At 39.7% G+C, this 20,324-nt stretch overlaps 1 protein-coding gene across 5 annotated transcripts in view; it reads right to left on the bottom strand.

The window, feature by feature from the left end:
• Positions 1-20,324, bottom strand: part of UTRN (utrophin) — a gene marked incomplete at its 5' end in the record, with an annotated part of 401,089 nt that overhangs the window by 267,007 nt on the left and 113,758 nt on the right. For all 5 annotated transcript variants that reach the window (XM_082306872.1, XM_082306874.1, XM_082306873.1 and 2 more), the window contains 10 exons: positions 4-165; positions 1,607-1,756; positions 2,265-2,399; positions 3,081-3,260; positions 5,469-5,639; positions 6,587-6,742; positions 7,501-7,614; positions 13,455-13,667; positions 17,029-17,174; positions 19,988-20,168. In XM_082306872.1, the coding sequence (XP_082162998.1) occupies positions 4-165; positions 1,607-1,756; positions 2,265-2,399; positions 3,081-3,260; positions 5,469-5,639; positions 6,587-6,742; positions 7,501-7,614; positions 13,455-13,667; positions 17,029-17,174; positions 19,988-20,168 (1,608 nt within the window). The remainder of the gene's footprint in view (positions 1-3; positions 166-1,606; positions 1,757-2,264; positions 2,400-3,080; positions 3,261-5,468; positions 5,640-6,586; positions 6,743-7,500; positions 7,615-13,454; positions 13,668-17,028; positions 17,175-19,987; positions 20,169-20,324) is intronic.

Below are 20,324 nucleotides of genomic sequence, written 5' to 3'. Positions count from 1 at the left end.
TACCTGGGCCTCCTGGGGCATCTGAAAGGCGTCTACCCTATCAGTCAGGTAAGATGTCAGCTGTCTATCCAGCTCCACTAAGTTTTCTTGCAAGACCTGCAACATGTGGTCGGTTTCTCGCATGGTCTGAAGCTGCTGTTCCAAGGCAATCTGCCGGCTTACCGCCTGAGTGAGACAGAAAGGCAAGACAAGATGGAGCAGTAATTCAATACCAATTATATTAAACTTTCTCAAAACAAGGTGGGGGAGACCCAAGAAATCCTATGCCAGGAGGACTGTCTAAAAAGAGCAACAGCAAGCCCTAGAAGGCAGCAATTTTTGAAGCCTGCTGTGATTCATACAAGCAACTGACAAACAGTGGCAGAGAAGGAGAGTTCTGTTGCTAGCTATACAGGATAGTGAAAACAGGTCTCTCCTACCACCTCAGGAAGAAAGTATTCTCTTAAAAACATACCAGTTCAAAAACTAGCTATTCAATGGGAATCAGGGACTTTGTAATACACTACAGATCAATATTGTTTGATGTGTAAACTTGCACATTTTCTTTCAAAACAAACTCTTTCTGTTACAGTGCGAAAACAGAGGTTCACAGTTCCTTCCCTCCATTGCCTCTCCCTTCAACAGCAAAACTTCTAAGTTCATCCGAAATGTCACTACTTGCATGAGAACACAAATTCTCCACTATCAACACATGCACAGACCAGTGGGTGTGTACACACACACAAACACACACACACACAGAGACATGTGGAAAGTTGTCAACAGCCCAGTGTCAGCACTGCAGCTGCCAAAGTAGATAGTTTTTATATGGCAATAAAGTGCTGTTTTAACAGAAAAAACAATAGTGAATGTTAACTTAAATGACAGCACGTAGCCCCCAGCTGAGGGTAGTGCATTCGTGTTGCTCACTGTAACGAGGATGAACTGAAATTCCCTCTATGACTACACTTTGGCAGTGGCAGAAAAAAGCCTCCCACCCTACAATTTGGCAGGGGCCTGTATTACCAGGATACAGAACACAAGTTACAAATTTATGCAACCTGAAATACAGCTAGTCATCTTCTACTTATTAAATCTAGAAAAGATTAGACTAAACTATGAGAAGAGGAAGGGGACAACATAATAGATGGGGAATGAGAAGAATGTTTTCCTTCTGTTCCTTATTCCAGTGTGACTTCTTCCCAGCTATTTCAAAGAGTGAAAATGTCACTTATTCATGTTCCCCATTTTTACAGTTAGTGAGCAGCTCACCAGTATTTATGGCAGTATGAAGGGAATATTAACCTCATTTATTGAACTGTCCCCCTTGAGACTGGAATTGCCTTTTTGTCAAAATTACCTGGAAAAAATACCAGGGGGTCCCCACAGTGCAAGGGTGTGCAAGTGCTCAAAACAAAACCTGACTCAGGTCCAGGAAAAAAAAAACAAAACATCTTGCTCTTAGGGCATTATTCCAGACTGAAAACAGCTGACAACGTTGTGAAGGTTTTTCCTCTTTTCCTATATTGCAGTCCTGCATCTATGAATTCAGCTATCTAACAGGAATCATTTCAGACCACTGAGCTGAAAAATCCAGTCTACTTCAACCCTGCCCCCAAATTCTTACCAAGTGACTCAATTCCTCATAGCGAGCATTGAAAGCCTCCAATTTTTCACTGATGATATCATCAAGAATTCCTCCATCAATCAGTGTCTGCCCAAGTTCCCGAATCTGAGTTCGATTATCAGCTGGATGACGCAGGACTGATTCTAGGGACTAATTAGCAGAGAAAGTTTTAAAGGTCAAGACACTGAACATTACTGCATTTTCAGAGGTGGAAATCTGGCTGCATGCACGGAAGTTTTACACTTGAAATGTCCTGAAAGTGCTCTAAAAGCATGAATTAGTTATGGCTTAATCCACGATGGCACAAGGCAAATACAGTGGTCATTTTGCTTTAGATAATTAAACTTCACAGCACTTCTCACCTATTCACATCATTTCATACTATAGTGCTGGAAGGAATTAATCAATTTACACATGACAGGACAGAGCATACAATTTTATCATGGTACCAAGTACGGCACAATCATGTACAGTAAAATTCAGCTTTTGGTGGGGAACCTTACAAATATCCATTCCAGATTCAGAGTAATATGTTCATTTAACCTGAAGAATCAGAATATTCAACACATTTCAGTATTCTACCGAGGTGTAGAATTTATGTTTTTTTTTAAACAGAGCTATCTGAAAAGTTACCGATCTGATAGAATGACTAGAATACCTCAAGAGCGTCATTGACAGCATCCAACTTATCAGGCAGATTTTCTGTCATCTGCACCCTTTCTTCCAGATTGTTTAGCCAAGCTGTTTCTAAATCAAGATACTGAAGCAGCTCAATCCAACAGGACCACACCTCCTAGGAGCAACAGAAAAAACATAAATTAGCCTGCAATGCCAGGCATAGCTCATATACCCCATAAACAGCTTAAAGAAATTAAGTTTTTGAGACATTCACCTAAAATGGGCAAGTCGAAAATATTCAGTAACATGCCATGGCACAGTAAGTTCTAGACAGAAAAACCTGCAACTATAGCAGCAAGATAAAAAGAAATACGCAAAATAGTCATAGATGTCTCTAAACTCATGCTAAAATTATCACTGACATCCAGATTCTTATAACAATTTAAGAACATAGCAAAATGCATCCACTCCTCTGGAAAGACAGGACATATACAACCTACTCGAAACTATAATCAACATGTTCTAATTATCATCATATTTCAACGTTTAATCTCCGAGAAGTTTCTTTTTGTCATTTTGGAAGATGCACGGATGGATAACAGAGCCGTGAGATAAGGTTCCTTATTTGCACAAGTGTTGATTACAATACAGATTATAAAAGCAAAAGTTAGATGGTGTTTCATAGATTCCAAGGATGTCATCTCAAGAGAAAGTAATCTTGGAAAGGAGCCACAGCAAAATGTGTTTATACTGAAGCTACTGGATTCAATGACAAAACTGGACATTTTCAGTGTCCTTCTCCATTCCTCTTGTGCCACCTGCCTCCATTTTATAAGCTGAGAGCTATCTTTCTTACCTCCAAGGTGTGGCATTTTCCCCGGATCCGATTGCACAGTAGCTGGTAGTTCTCCAGCACAACATTCAGCTCGGTTGCCAGGTCCTGACCACTAGACGGCACTTTAGTGGCCAACATCTTGATGTTGTCTTTGAGAATCTTCACCCGCACCTCTTTCTGCAACACATCCTCCTTTGCTCTCTGCCCAAAGAAACGTATTGCACGATCAGCCCTCAATTGCCATATGATCAGCTATTCACCACTTAAACCAAAGATCAGCAGTTTAACCTTGGAATTGTTGCTGCCAAAGTATTCTTGGGTCTGAGCACAACAAAATATGGCACTAACTTGCACGGAATTCAGATTATGTCAGTAAGCATTGAAAAATCCTGTTTTATTAAACATACAGACATATTTACCATTTATGGTTTGTTCATTAAAAATCCATGACAAAGCAAAAAAGATTAAGTTCAGTGCTATTTATATGCTAGCACACAGATATGAAAAAAAGTGAAACAGCATATCAGGGAGAAAACAGTAGGATGAATTTACAGAAGTTATGAGTGTCAGAGCTTAGTAACTGTCTCCCAGAGTTATCCAGGAAAGATGACACAATTACCTGGGACACCTGCAACTACAAAGTTGGGACCTCTCCAACAGCTGTTGGGTGCGCTAGAGGAACACGCAAAAAGGACAACCAGAAGAATTCCTTCAAACGAACTGCAGTCAGAGGATCTTAGTAACAAATATACAGGATAAGCACAGTACAACTCCCAGCACACAGGCCTGGAGAAATTGTATTATCAGTTGTTGAACTTTGCCCTAACCAGAATTCAGGAAGCAGGGCAGCCAGAAGACAGATCACAGACCAGTCTGAGCCTGTCTCTCGAGACAACTAGAAGGCTCCAGAAATAGAGACTGTCCCATATCTCTTTCTTTTCAGGTTTTAAGGACAGTTTTATGAAGTTGAAGTACCTCTGATACATAAGGCACTGTACTTTACAGTAGAATTTAATAGACGACAGCATTATTGTTGCACATATTGTTTGAGATGTCTTCTAAATGTAAGGCAATAAAAAAAAGCGAGTTAACGGAAGGGCAAAGAATGGAAAATCTGAGGAACATATTATTTTATGGCAGGATTATCAAAAAGCACCTAGCCTCATCTTAAACCTACTCCTTCAAATGTCAGCAGGAGTTCCACTCTGTTCAAATGAGAGCAGAATTTGGCAAACTCGAAAGTTTTTCAAAACCTTATGCAAAAATGCTCCTGGGCAAATATACAGAGAGTGTTCTTTCCCAGTCCTAAAAGTAACCCCAGCATAATATTCTTACTGCAAATGAAAGAGGATATGCAAGTGTTACAGTAAGCTTACTGGCTCACTGACATATCTGCCAAATTTAAAAGTACAGAATATAATCTGGATTTGACAAAGGTAAATGTGCTCAAAGTCTCTCAGATTTGCCAATGAAAAGAGGGTTCTTTCTTTTCTTGGCTTGTGTTCAGCAGGCTGTCAGACTATGTGATCTCAAATGGCTTCAAAGGACATGAATATATTAAAACACTTATTAAAGACTGCTTCAGAAAGCCCGTTCAAAAAGAACAATTCAAAACTTCAAATAGATTTGTCAAAGCACTTTTAAAGGAGAAAAAAGTATTTATTTTATGGTCCATCGAGTAACAGTGTAGTGGATACTCATTTAAATAACATGCATACAAGTCAAAACATTTGTGAAGATATGCCTCAACTCTCGGATTTAAAAGCAGAGAGAATTATTGTTTACTCTGTACATACATCCAAGAAAATTATCTATTCAACTGGTAATTTATAATGAGACAAAAATAGCTCTTTCATCTCCATTTTTCTGGCCACCAGTCCCAAAATTAGAGAAGCAGGGATCAGCATCACCGTTTGCAACAGATCAGGAACACAAGATAACCTTACAACAGAACTGTTTTAACCTGCTTTTCTAAATGTGGAGTTACTGTATCTAGGGGACAAGACACTGAAACCCAAGAGCTAGAAGCAGAAGGATATGTTTTCACAACCGCTAATTTAGACAAGTATAATATCACCTTTTCTTTCTTTCCCAAGTTTCACCTCCTGCAATAAGTTTCCATATTCTTAGCGTTTAATATGCTATACATAGCAAGCCTGGCTCAACAGCCTGGCAAGCTGCTATTCATTATGAAATCCCTACCCCTCGTGGCCAAATAGAACATCTGCTTTTATAATTTGTGCTTTAAAAACAAAAATTCCACAAAGCAAAGCTGAAAAATACCACTAATCTTGTCATGACCTGAGCTCCTTTCCACGTAGATAATAATTCCACAAAAGGTCAACCCCCAATGCCATTAAGTTTTGTTTCTCTTTAATCAGGTCTTTACAGTGACCTGATATTCCTGACCTTCATTTCCTCCACCGCATTCTCTAGCTCTTCAGGGGACTTGTATTCAAAATCTTTCTCCAAATATTCTTCTTCAGCTTGGGTCATCCATTCTTGCATCTCTGCCAAATCCTTCTTCAGATTTACAGCTTTTTCCTGACTTTCAGACAGGCGATTTTTCTGACTAACGATCTAGAATCCAAGGTGGAGAAAGAAACAGCAGTTTTGTTACTTAAATGTCCTTGTATATGTGAAAAACCACAACTCTCTGTTAAAACATTTTACTACCAAAATATTTTCAGGCCTTTTTAATTAACAAAAGACTTTTACTTTTACACACACACATGAACTCATGATCCCTTTTTAGCAGATCAAGAAAATCTAGAGGTGAGGGAAGGAGAAAAATGACATTTTTTTTTTTTTTCCCCATTGCATGTAAACTAGTAACAATCCCTGGAAAAAGTCAGATGAAAAAAAACCCTCTCCTGATCACAAGCATCATATAGTTAGATATCTTTTTACACAGAGCACTAAAACACCCTTCAGGCCTCGCTTCTTTCCACAGCCCAGGCAATCTGGATTCTATGTCAACAGCAAGGTTCTCCAACACAGATCCTCGCCAGGCATCGCAACTAAAGAAGTATGTTTCTACAGACAGCTTCCACCCAAAAGAAACAACCGAATACACCAGGCTGAAGTGGTAGTCTATTTATAGCCATTTATTTTTTTAAACCTGCTTGGAAGCAGGCAGAAATTACACAGGGCCAGAATAATATTCCAGATTTCAGGAACAGCAGAACAAAAAGGTCAGACTTCCCTCCCACCCACCCCAGAAAGAGCAGCACATGGCAAAGTGAAGAAATTAATTTTTAGTTACAATTAAAGAGTTCACTGTGCTCCTTCCAGTTAGGTACCGAGACGTGCATGTATTCAAACAAAACTACTGGTGCACAGGTATCCCCTAACATATTCGCACTTCTGAAGGATTCACTGGGCCAAGTTGGATTTCAGCCACTTTGATGGTGGAACAAGTAAAACACACTCATCCCACTGCTTCACCTCTTCGCCATCCTACCAATGCCACACAACCAACCAAACAGCTGCAGTAACAAGCAAGCACTAGCAATGTATGAACTCACCTGTTTGCTCAGCTTCTCCCATTGAGTCTGGCAGTCTACTAGCCTAGACTTTGCCCAAGTATTTATGCTTGCAACAGGCTGAGCTCTTAAAGCAGACTCTATTTCTTTCATCTCTTTCAGTGATGGTTCAATCGTCTCCATTTCATTGACAAACATCTGAGCACACATCAGAGAAAATGAATGTTCTTCTTTAACAAGACATTACATAAATTTATAGGAAACCAATAATTTTGTAATTGTTAATTATTCCAGAGAAACTTTAATAAAAAAGCAGACTGATGCTGTGTTCAATACCAGACTGTTTAAAACAATCCTTCAGTGGCCCAAAACATCAGAACTATGCAACTAAAAAACAAAATACAGCTTGCCCTATACAGCACAAACATTCTCACATGCCAAATGTCAACACGCAAGTTCGAAGGTTAGGTGCACTAAATACCTTGATGTTTCTAGCATACCTCAGACTAGCATATTTCTCCCAGAAACAAACATTTGAAGCTACACTGTAATTACTTACCATAAGGTGAAATTCTACCTATTTGTGATCATCATTATGTGTTATTTTCTTGTTATTTTTATTGCCCTTGGGAGTTTAATGCAGAAAGTACTTTTCACTCCCAGACTCAATTCCCTAGTCACAATATTGGGAAAAATACATAAACATTTTCAGAGGAAATAATGTTGACTTGTAGATGAGTATTTGTAAATATGGTGAAGACCTTTGAAAAGTACAAAGTGTTATGGGTACACACAGGGAACCATTTAAAATGTGCCCTGAACAAATAGAAGACAATTTTTATGGTAGGCTTTATGGAATATGCCATGGACAATGTTTAATAATACAAACCAAATAATAAAGAAGAGATGCTAGTCGTCATTTATTTCAAAAGATTTCTTAAAAGAGCAAAACTCACTGTGCACTGGTCAAGTTGTCTTTGAAGTCCTTCAGTATCTCCTTGAACAGCCTTTTCTGTCATTAAGAAGTCTTTCACACCATCCATCCACTTCTGAACAACTTTTGAATCAGCCTAAATCAAATACAGCAATGAAGAGTTGATATAACACCGTGATGAAGAATGTATGGCTGTTGCATTTCAACTTCTAGCAGTGTCAAAAGAATATTCTACAAATTGCCAGCATTGCCTTGGTTTTGAATCAGACCACCTTTGGATTAATTTTTGGGTTTGGTTGTTTGGGGTATTTTTCCCCTCAATTTCTCTGTTCTCAAATTTACATGAAAATTAAATTCACGATAGTGATATTCTCCCACCCATACCACAGCATGGTTTAAATGACACTGCGCTGCTCCAGGCTATCTACCACACAGAAACATGGGATCAAGTGAGGAGGCAAGCACGGCTTCAAGAAACAGGTGATTACCCTTCACATGAAGGATCTGGCTGAGGGCTGGGAATAGCATTTTCCTGACAACAGAAACCACATACAACTGCTTCCACCACACTCATTCGAGAGACATATTGCACTGCAAGGAAAAGAGAAGGCCCTATAGAAGTATATGTGGGGAAAAGAGGAGGGGATAATGCTAAACGTACTTGACAGGTAGAAGCTATGCTGGGAAAACCATTCGCCTTACAAAGAAACACAGGCATAAAAGGCAAATACCACAGAGGATTAGACTAAAAAAAAAAAAAAAATCTAGCTGTTTGAGGCCAATAGCAGCTACTGTACTCATTAGAGCAATGCACAGGGAAAAAAAGTAAATACATACACAATTTCAGTTATCTGACCTAACGCTTGGCAGTTGTCTTATATCCTGTGATGAGGTAGGTGGGGAGGGAGACAGGAGGGTTTTCATCTCCTTCCCGTGCAATTGTGGAGGTTCCCAATCACCCTTACAAACAAAACAACCACAAACTTAGAGCAGGGAGAAAGTTTTTCCTTGTCCTGGTTCAACTGAGTTATGTGAGTGTCATTTTATTAATAATATAGCTGGACTTTTTTAATCAACATTTTTGGACTGTTTGCTTGGTTTTTTTTAATAGATGGCATCTTTTTATTCTGACACGATCGTCACCACAGAGCACTGTTATTGAGAAGCCGCGTCAACCCTCATCAGCTTCACCTTCTACTCTGCATGTTGCTGAGGAAGAAAGCACACACTTTGTTTCCTTAAAAACCTTGCAAGAACAGTTCTTTCAAGATCAATACATTACACACTGCTTCTCAAAAAAATGTCTACACTAATGAAAACCCATTAGACTAAGAGCGTGTTTATTTTTAGGCCAATGCTACCATTAGAGGTCAAAGTCATGACATTTTCTTCATTCCTTTTCCGTTTTGGGGGAATTTCCTGCAGCTGATTAGCCTGAAAATATTTTTCCAAAAAACAGACCCCAGGAGACTTAACAGTGAACCATGGCTTAATGTAAAAAAATACATATTTATAAAGGCTGCCATTTGACGAGGCATTTTAGCACATACCTAATTTAGCTTGCTTACAGTAAGCTACTTACATAAGTAGCTGAAGTGAATTAAATGGGATTACTCACAAAGTTAGGCACACATTTAAATAACTTGCTGAATCACAAGCCAAGTCTACAGAAGTTTATGAAGTAAATGCTCCTGCACTGCACAGGTAAATAATTACCAGTGGTCAAATACCCAGTGTACGTTGTTGATGTACAAAAGCTCATAATTTTCAGATGTGAACTAAAACACTGGATCAGTTTCTAAAATTTATTCCAGGCAGGAACAAAGATCAAATGTGCTGAATTTTAACTTGTTCACTCCTAGAAAAACCACATGATGTACAGCCATGCAATAGACATAAAAGAACTGAAGGTGATACATAATCAGAGACACAGCAAGCCATGCATTATTAGAGGTATGGTAACAGAGAATACAAGATACAGAAATTTTCTTCTAGAAAATACAAGATGCAAAACTGACAAAGTGAGCCTGGTTTCTTTTCCTGCTACATGACTTTTACAGACAGCCTCTCAGTAAAACACAGGTCATGTCACTAACACACGTGTTGTCAGCTTGGGGGAGCCTCTGTCACGTCACAAATCACAGAAGGGCTGCCTGAGTGGCAGGACCCACAGGCAGATCTCCCACTGACTTGCTCAGACTAACAAGGACATTTTAAGCACTGTTCACTTGCCTGCTCACAGTTAAAATGTGAATACTTACGTTCAGTTTCTTTTCAAAAACCTAAATGTGAGGAGTGCCGTTTTGGGCAATGCTAGTTTTTAAAGTTGAATTAGGAAAAAAAGAAACATTAAAAATAAACCAACATTTGTGTGTAGTTGTGCATGACCACATGTTCTCCAAGGGTTGCCATTCACTTACTCCCCTTTTTTTTTCTCCCCCACTTTAATTTTTTTTTTTTTCCTTTAATAGCCAGATGCTTCATCTCTTCTCTTAACCAAGGAGATACTGCCCAGCCATTCTCCAAACTAATCTTGTGCCTCTGGTATCACATCCCCAGTACCGACCCATCCAGTGTCTGCACCAGGACCATACACCCAGGCTCCCATATCAATCTTTCTTGCAGTGCAACTTCCATCCTGATCTGCCCAATGCCACCCACAACATTTTTATTCAACTTGCTCCACCATCCTCATTTTTATTCATACGGTGCTAGACTAAAAATAAAAATCTCTGTATAGATTAGTACCACTCCTTCAAAAGGAGAAATCAGAGAATATAAACACATGACTGTCCGTCCACTGAAAGCTTTATGAAACATTTAGAAAACACAGGAACTCTGTACTTAAAAATTCAGTTCATGAGAAAACGCCCCCACTGTAAGCCCCATATTTCTACAGAGAGCACCACTACGTATTTTTTACATTGTCAATTATTTAATAATTGCTTCCATTGTTTCTTCTGCTTTAATTTCTTTTTCAGCTTCTGTACTTTTTAAGGTAACAGGAAATTTTTTAACATCTCACTCAGGACAAAATTCTGTTCTCAGATCTATACAATAGCATGTGGCTTCAATGCTCTGCTCTCCATGGCTCTTCAAAACTCCCATGGGCATAAAAACCCACATCTTTCATCAGTGAGTGCTTCATATACATGGTGGTATATGAAGCACTTTGCACAGCTGTGGAGAACAGGGCACTTCACCTTTGCTGAAAAAACTGAATAATTGATTACTAAATAAAAACCTGCCACGCTAATGCTGCATGCGTGTACCCTACTCTCAAGTTAAACATGGGAGAGAATTTCAGTTTTCAGGAGCAATTCTTCACCCAGTTAAAGCTGTGATTTAGGCAAGTAAGTGCACGTACAGACCACTCAGCTGAACATGATTCAAGTGCAGAAAAAGAAGAGCTCTGCACTTACAAGAAATTAAGGGAGAAAAAAATGCTGCTAAAACCAAGGAGGTAAGGAGGTCTTACTCAGTGTAGCTACAGATAACCAAGGCAACTGGAAACCTGCAGTCACTTGAAGAACAAGACTGATAAAAAGTTGTTGCACAAAGGATGCTGAGGCAGGCTTACATGCAGAATATTTATTCTGTCATGCTAAATAACTAATAAGTGTAACCAAAAAGGGAAGCAACGGAAGAGATTGAGACATGGTGGGATATTCCAGATTTAGGTCAAAGTCAGGAGAAAAATTAATGAGGAGGTGGTTGCTGGAAAGTAATCACCACAGGCTTGGCTAAGCCTTAGAAGTTAATTTCTTTTAGGCTCCTGTACAAGCCAGTTCACTTTGGACAGTCAGCTCCCACTGACCAGCAGCTCCTCCACAGCTCCACATCATCCCACAGGCTGCTGCAAGTAGCCACGGAAGGATGGGTTTGAAGGAATCAGACTAAAAGCAGAAACTCTTTCAAATATAGGTGCACAGGTACACATATTCCTGAACATGTTTTTTAAGGGGGGGCGGGGTGGACAACAGCTTTTATCTTTATGCTTCAGGTAATACAGCCTAACAATATTACACAAGAGTGTTATATAAAAGAAATACACGTTTTTCCTCTGAAAACCTGCAATTCCTCCTCCTATTCATAGGTTTGTTTGTGGCTTCCATTTAAAAGTTCACTAGCCTAGACTGGACTATCACACCTATGTTATTCATACACACACATCGCACACACACACACACACACTGCTAGGAGCAGCTCAAGTCCTGAAACAAATAACTAGTGAATAACAACAAAACAAATAAACTAGTGAATAACTTAACAAGTAGGAGCAAGTTTTTCACTCCAGCCTTTTTTCTCAAGTAAAACTTTTCATGGGAGCACGGGTGTGCACTCTGCTCTTAACTATCATTTAGTTATAATCTGTTACCCCTACTATGACTTCCTCCAGGTTTGCTGTTTAAAAATAAAAAAAAAAAAAAAAAGGAGGAAAAAAAGACCTGAAGCTTTCACTGCTTCTGAACCATAATCAGCAACAGCTTGTCCAACTTCCGCTGCAACATCATGCAAGTCAATTACCTGGCCTTACTAATATAAATTTCAGTTTAAACACATTTCTATACTTGAGTAGTCATTAAAAATCCTGTCTGGCTTAATATATAAAAAAAACCCCAAAACTTAATAAAAGAACAGTTTTCTGATTCAGAGGGAGAGAGCAGCAAGATTGAAAGAAATTTGGGGGGAAAAGTGGTGGTATGCATGCATGGCACCAATGTTCTGAAAAGGGTGCACACAGCAAGTTGCTTTTGTTTATAAATTGTGTGATACATACTCTGTTAAATGGAAAAGAATGTAAATAATTCCACACGTTAAAATGTTTCATGCATGTGAAAATACAGATTTCTGTTAACTAGTGCACATCTTCATCCCAAGAGACAGAGAATCTCTAAAAGCACCTTCTTGCTTTTTGAAGTTTAAAATATAATATAAAAATAATACGAAATTTAAAGTCTAGTTAAACATTACTTTAGGAAAAAAAATGGCACTATATTTGGGCTCTTATACTGCTCTGATCAGCTTATACTTTCAAGCTGATACTGAAGAATGGTTAGTGCCTATTTAACTTTTGGGTCACAGTAATATTACCATGGGCCAAATCATTATATATTTAGTTTTCATTATTTTTTTTCTTCTCCCCAGAGGAATATAAAAAGCCTAGAGAAGGGACTTAAAGCAAACACAAAGAAACCCATCTAACCAGTAAATACTGGGTCAACCTTGGCTAAGTTACTTAAGCACTTATCTCTCCCCTCTTTATTAATGGGTTAAACATCTAAATACCCTTGCTTTTAATCCCTTCATTTTTAAAGCATTGGGATTTTCTGTTATGCAGGATTTCATATGTGTGTGTGTGTGTGTGTGTGTGTATACATATATATAAATATACAAGAGTGCTGATTAATCTTAATTCTTTAACTCTCCTTCCTGGCACTTCAGAGGCCATCTGCTGGAACTGGAAAACTCACTATACCTAACATTTTCTTCACTTCCTTTTTTAACAGGCTGTACTAATCATTTACTGCTGTTGACAGAAACCCCACTTGAAGGAGCAGGTTTTCTGTAGCTGGTACAGAATTTCAATTTTAGATGTCAAACTAGTAGGGCATTGGGCATCTGACTCCAACCACAATAGAGGGCACTCAGCCCCTGGTGGGATCAAACCTTCAACGGCACAGTTGACATACCCTTGACCTTAGCGTAACCTTTGTTTCTGGTACTGAAAGAAGAGGAATGCTAATTTTAAGTGAAAAGTAATTCTATTAGAAGATAAAATAATATCCTGGGCATGTTAAAAGTCCTCTGCTACCCTGCTACAAATACACTATATATGCTTCCAGCCTCTATCAAACTGTGGCCCATCAACATTTCCCTTCTCAACCAGTATCATCTAGACTCCTGCAGCAACACAGGGAAAGAAAGGGCTCTAAAACAACCGAGTTCTGTAACAAAAACATACTTTCATTTTACCTCAAATATTCTCAACTTGGATGTAATTTCCTCCAGTAGTTTAACATCTTTGGAAATCTTGAGCTTTAACTTGTCCCAGTGTTCCTGCATTTGCTTGAACTCTTGCGTGTAGACCTTTTTTATATCCAAAGAAGCATGCTTCTCCAAAGCCTTTGTTTCTTCAGCAAGTTTATCTACATTGGGCTTCTGGGCTTCCAGTGTCTCACAAACTGTCTACAATAAAAAAAAAAAAAAAAAAGAAAAGAAAAAAGTCTGCTTCCAGTATTAGCCATACAACAGGTACACAGTTACACACAAGTGCAAGTACATCAAAGGTTTTGTTGTGCAGAACACAGATTCAGTGACGAGTGATATTCCAGTTACTGCAGTAATTGCAGCAGAGATGTCCAAACAACATTTTAAGCAGTAAAACCTTCAGCTGCTCTACTGGTGCAGTAGCAGATATTACAAAATGGGCTGTAAAGCTTGGCCACGTAGCTAAGCACACCCAGGCACTTAACGCCTCTCCTGTGCTGTGTGGTACTGGCACTCAAGTTATCAAAGCAATGGCTCTGCTACACTGTAGTCATAAAAGAAACTGCAATGTAGACATACCAGGACCTCAGTTTTTTCATTCCCTCCACAGATATATATTTCTTCAAAAAAGAAAAACAAACAATAAAGCCCACACAAACAGGCTGAGTGCATCCTTCCCAGTTTTGCAGAGTAAAACTATTATAACATCTAGCTGCAATGAAAGCTCTGGATACTTGAGTTTTGAAAGCTACTCTTCCAGCTGGAATACAGGAAGGATACAATGTGAATATATTCACTATGGCATTGCTGATATGAAGAGTCACTTGAGCTGAAATAGCTAATTTCCTAATATCAAGGAAAAATAACAGCTGAAGGTATAAGCCAATACTTGGAAAATACTGCCACTTCATTAAACCAGTCATTTTGGTTATCCTACTTAAAATTTGTTTGAAAGAGAAATTTGGAATGAACACAGGAAACCATTACTAATTTCATGAATTTAACTTTGCTAGTATATACATTTAATGTGTACATGTGGGACGTGTGTATATATTTTACTGTATTTTACTGAGGAAGAATCTTCTTTTCAATATGTTTATGTTCTCAATTTTACTTTGCATTTACTGGAAAGAAACAGGATAAAGTGTACCATTTCCTCTAAAAGGATAGGCAGTGAGGTAGCAATGAGACTGAGAAGAGGGATGTATGTTTCTGCAAACAAGAACTTTCTGTGCAGGGGGACACAGACTGAGTCAATCCCTGGCTTGGGTCTATGCCTGAAGCACTTATCAGTGCCTGCTACAGCCCAGAAGAAGGAGCTGGAAAATCCCAGGTTCACAAGCAGCTCATCATCTACAGTTTGTTCCCTTCTCCCGTCACACTCTTTAAAGCTCCTACACTGGCACGGTATGTCGTTTCAGGTTAATTAGTCTCTGAAGAAAATGGGAGGCACGATTTTGGCAGAAGTAGGAAAAGACAAGCCTCCAAAGACCAAACACTATTGCAACTCAGCCAGTGTATGGACCAGAAAAATCTCTGTCAACTTTAAACAATACAGAAGCAACATTAAAAGAGAAAACCAAAGAACTTGGAACTTTTTTTGATCTGTGAGTTCAAAAAAACAAAGCACTAACACCCCTGTTTACTGGCCTTTCAAAAATACCTATTTGATCACTCTCTGCTGAATAGAGAAGGATAGAAAGACAGACATGGCCTCTCCCCACCCAGCAACTGGAGTTCAAGAGCTCCTCCAGAATCACCTGCAGCCCTCATATGTCACCACACAGGGAAAAATAAACGTTTCTAAATTAAGTATGATTCCACAAAAGCAGTGGGGAACAGTGGACGGGGCAGGAAGTATTGTTTATAGTTTTTTAAAGAAAAAAAAAAATTACTGGAGATGCATGATTCTCTCCCCTCACTCCAGCCCTGCCCCAGTAACTGGTATTTACAAAGCAACTGTCATCCATAGATTTTTCTCTATATAGCCTTTATAGTCTCATAATAGGAAACAAAATATAGTTTCTACTGGACAAAATTTGTGCATCAAATTACCTTTATGGCTTACAAGCACCGTTTCCCTTTGAAAGGCAATCTGGAGGCCACAGGACTCCAGTTACTCTTTCATAACAGCTGAGCAGGATGAAACAGGACAGATTTGTTACCCAGCTGAATCTGAGACAATTTAAGCAGGCAGGCACCCCACACCTGGGTAGGCTATACCCAGTGCTCGAAGGAGAGGATTACAAGCCTGTGCACCACCTCCTCACTGGGAGGGCAGCGGCAGGTTGGGCACAGCTGCCAGGCAGCTCCGGCGCAGCTGAGGCCGGGAGAGCCAAAAGGCAGCTCCCAGTGGAGGGAAGGGCAGGCCCCGGCTCCTGGCTCTCCTCACAACTGCACTCAGTGGCAAAGGAGCAGACCTTGGATTGGGTCACCAACCTGATCCAACCAAGCGCCTAGGAGGGAGATGCTCCCAGGGCCCCGACATCCATTTTGGGGCTCCTCGGCACAAGAGAGACATGGGCACATTGGAGAGAGCCTGGGGAGGTCGCCAAGGTGGTCTGAGGCACTGCAGCATCTCAGAGAAGATCCCTCAGAGCCTCCTCTTCCCCCGGCCAAACAATCCCAGCTCTCTTGGCCTCATCTCCTGGCACAGGCAGCAAGAGAAGCTGTGAAGTCTGCAGGCTCAGAGATACCCAGCCCTCGCCCGGACACATCCCTCAGCAGCCTGTGGTGACCCAGTGTCCTGGTTTCAGCTGGGATAGAGTTAATTTTCGTCTTGGTAGCCGGTATGGGGGCTGTGTTTTGGGTTTAGGATGAGAACAATGTCGATGATACACTGATGCTTTGGTTCTTGCTAAGTAGTGCTAAGCTGTCTCTAAATAGGTGCTAAGTGGCGCTCACACTGGTCAAGGACTCTTTCAGCTTCCCCTGCTCTCCCGGGGGCACAAGAAGCTGGGAGGGGGCACAGCCAGGGGGGAGGGCTGGCCCAGACTGGCCCAAGGGCTATTCCATACCATATGACGTCATGCTCAGTATATAAGCTGAGGGAAGAAGAAGGAAGGGGGGGACATTAGGTGCGATGGCGTTTGTCTTCCCAAGTAACCATTATGCGTGATGGAGCCCTGCTTTCCTGGGGATGGCTGAACACCTGCCTGCCGATGGGAAGTAGTGAATGAATTCCTTGTTCTGTTTTGTTTGCGTGCACAGTTTTTTTGCTTTGCCTATTTAACTGTTCTAATTTATTTTACTTCAATTATTAAACTGTTCTTATCTCAACCCACGAGTTTTCTCCCTTTTACCCTTCTGATTCTCTCCCCCATCCCACTGGGGGGGAGTGAGCGAGCGGCTGCGTGGGGCTTAGTTGCTGGCTGGGGTTAAACCACGACACCCAGCTTTCAGCAAGCAGCCCCCAGGGGCCGCTTCCACACATCGCTCCCTGATCGACTTCCCTCTGAGTAACCTTTTAGTTACCCCACTGAAAACAAGGCAGGAGAAAGGAGGATGACAGCAGCTGAATAAGCAACTTCCTTGCTTCAGCACAAAGGTTAAGAGTTACCTTTGCCTGCTGCAGGGCCTTCTCAACCTTACTGGGGTCGCTCAGTCCGCTGGCGATGGACTGCTGCTTGCGCTCCAGCTCGCTCAGCGTGTCCTTCAGCCGCTGCAGGGAGTCCACGTAGGCCTGGCTCGGCTGGCTTTCCGTCTCTGGTATCGTTAACAGAGTAATGGAACAAAATACAAGGTAAGGAAATAGACACAAGACCCTAATTATAAGAGACATGAACATAATCAAAGTTATCAGAATCCTTTAGAAACAAGAAATCATGTGAGATACACTTGTACATTGAATCCTGCTGAGATCTTTCAAGAGCTAAAAAAAAACTCTTCTGCTGATGGCAACATTTTTTCCTTTAAAAAAATACTAAATATATAATATATAAATAGGTATTATATAAATATAGTAACAAATACACAATGACAATCTCCTCCCCCCCCCCCCCCCCCCCAAAAAAAAAATTAAAAACTCAATCCCATTTTTAGAGTTTTCTTATACACTTAAGCACCTGAATCTCTTGGGGTTGGCAGGGTGGTGGAATCAACAGTACCTGAGCTTTTGCATGCCTAAATCCCCACTATTTAGTATTTTTCATTTTAAAAAGTTTTAGACTGAGTTGCTATTTATATGCAAACACACAAACGGTTATCTACTATATATGGACTATAAAGTATAGCATATATAATAGCCATATATTACATATAAAGCTAAATATACACACTATAGTAACTAATATATATAAGCTAGTATTTTACATATAAACAAACATACATAAAATATGTATTAGTGTAGTAGTAGGGTTGGGGTTTGGGTTTTTTTTTGGGGGGGGGGTTGGTTGTTTTGGGTTTTTTGTGGTTTTTGGTTTTTTTTTTTTTTTTTTTTTTTTCCCGTTTTCGTTTTTATATATATACACACACACAAATATATGAAAATAGCAGCTTTCAGCCTGTTACCGGATCAGAGACACTATCTGGGAAGACTGAAAAGAGAATTAAAATTCGGATGGAGTGTCTGCTTGCAATCTTTGACTGTGTCTCAGATTTTGCTCAAACCAGCCCTCTGTGGAATCCCAAGCAGGAGGCAGCACCTCACTCTGGCATTTCAGAATGAAAACGTCAGATTTAGAAAACTGCAGCGAACAGGATTTCAGTTGTAAGACCTGTACTGTGGTATGCACATTCTCTGGTCTTGGATTCCTAAGCAATTTTGTCACTGCCACAAGTTAAAATTAATTTAAGCCTTGTTCTGTCTCACCAGGTAGCTTTTCAACAGCTTACTGTCAGAACTGTCACACTATTTATAACTACAGAATGCGTCAACATTTCTAGAGAGAAGCAAGAGTCATCCAGCTTCCTCTTCTCAAAAAGCCAGGATCAACTTGGGGGGGGGGGGGGGGGGGAGAGAGAATTCAGTAAAAAGCAAGTAGGTGCACTGTCACTAAACTAATCATGAAGGACAAGAAAATAGTTAGAATAGCCTCCCATTGACAAAAAAAATTAAGTCACAATTCCCATAAAAAATGCCCGTAGAGATGGGACTGAGTACTACTCCATCAGGAAATTTTCAGAGGCTCAAAGAAGAGCCATGAAAGGAGCTGGACTTCTGTCAGTCAAAGCCTGCCAAGTTCACAAATGCTCAAGTGCCACCACCAGCTGTTTCTCCCCGTTATATGGCTATGAAAGTTCTTTTATCTTACAGCATTTAAAACTATGCTGTAAATAAACAACTGAAACCCTGAGCTGACATTTCCCTCTGTTCTTTAGCAATACACAATCTGCAGAGAAATTATCATTCAAAAAAAATACACAAATACAAATTTAACCTATTACGATATATAAAATGTGTTTTTACCAAGTAATAACTGGTTCAAATTACTAATAAGGCCTCAAGTGATGTGTGGCATAAAAAAATAGAGAGTGTTTTTGCCACATCATGTAATAATTACCAAAACACACAATACCAATAAAATTATTCAAAAGTACATGAACTCCGAACAGTCATAAAATAATCATTCCTCACAGTAAGAATGAAAGCATACCCTGTAATTTGAGCGTGACAGACATACGTTATTCATACAGTTTTCTGCATGGATATAATCAAAGCATGCAGGCCTTGTGCAACACATTATATAGATGGCCTAACAATTTAGTAATTGAGCCTATTTTTATTACACAAAGAATGAAGTCTTAATGCTCTTCCATTTGGGGCCGTTAGCAAAATGCTTCCTTGAATTCCTCAAACAAAATGAAAGTTAAGGAAAAAAAAAACAAACTTATAGGTTTGCACTCTTGCTATAGAGCTGTAAAATATTAACAGAGCTACATATTTTGTGCACTACATTTAAAATCCTTTAGAAGCCAGCATGACTGGTTTGAATGCTCATAATGAAATTTTTAATGCAACAAAAACCCAAGTAGAAAGTGCCTGAAAAGCAAGCCAGATTCCAAATCACTTCAAAGATGAATTTTCCAAAAGGAATTATGTATGACTAATGTGCTCAAGGCTGTTAAAAAGAATAAATTTCACATGTGCACTTCAATTTTACAATGTTTGCTTCATCTTCCATTTTTCATTTCTAGTATTATCATTTACTTCTGTAAGTGCCAGAGACACACAGCTTTTCAGACTATATTATCCACCTTAAATATGTTTTGCTAATTCCTTAAATGTAGTTTCAGGAATGTTGCACCCTTGCATAATCACTTTTAACACCGTGGAACAGTATATTTTGTAGCGTGCACAGAGGAGGTCATACAAATATTCTTTCAGGTGAATAAAAAGATTTTGTCAGCCTGACCCAAAGCCTCCCAGAATCAGTAGGAAAACTCTACCAGAGTTCAGTGAGTTTTCAATCAGCTCAAAATAACAACAACAAAAAAAAAAAAAAATCAGAACACAAGTATCAGGAGGGCTTATGTTAAAAAAAAAAAATATATATACACACACGCACACACGTATTTACCTTTCTTCAGCTGCTGGTGACATTCCTCTAGTTTCTGACGAGTCAACTTGAAGTGATCAAGAAAACCATTCAAGCTCTCCTGAATGAAGTTTGGAGGCATGGGCTGAGAGGTGAGTGCCTTGCAGGTGGCTTTCAGATGTTCCAGCCGTGGACTCAGGCTTAGAAGATGAGTTAACTCCTGCTGTGAAATATTAAAACCAAAACCAAATCTCACATTTGCCTTGTTAACATGAAGATTTTGGTAAGCTACTGCAGCGCAGCTCCTCCACATTCCTAGGGCAACAACATTAAAGTACTCCTGTGACACAGGTACCAAAATCTTCCAGCCAAACCTGGC

The sequence above is a fragment of the Platalea leucorodia genome (assembly GCF_965183815.1).
Source record: "Platalea leucorodia genome assembly, chromosome: 3".
In the NCBI taxonomy this organism is placed as follows: Eukaryota; Metazoa; Chordata; class Aves; order Pelecaniformes; family Threskiornithidae; genus Platalea; species Platalea leucorodia.
Note: the sequence above shows the minus strand (reverse complement) of the source record. Positions and strands in the feature narration are given on the sequence as shown.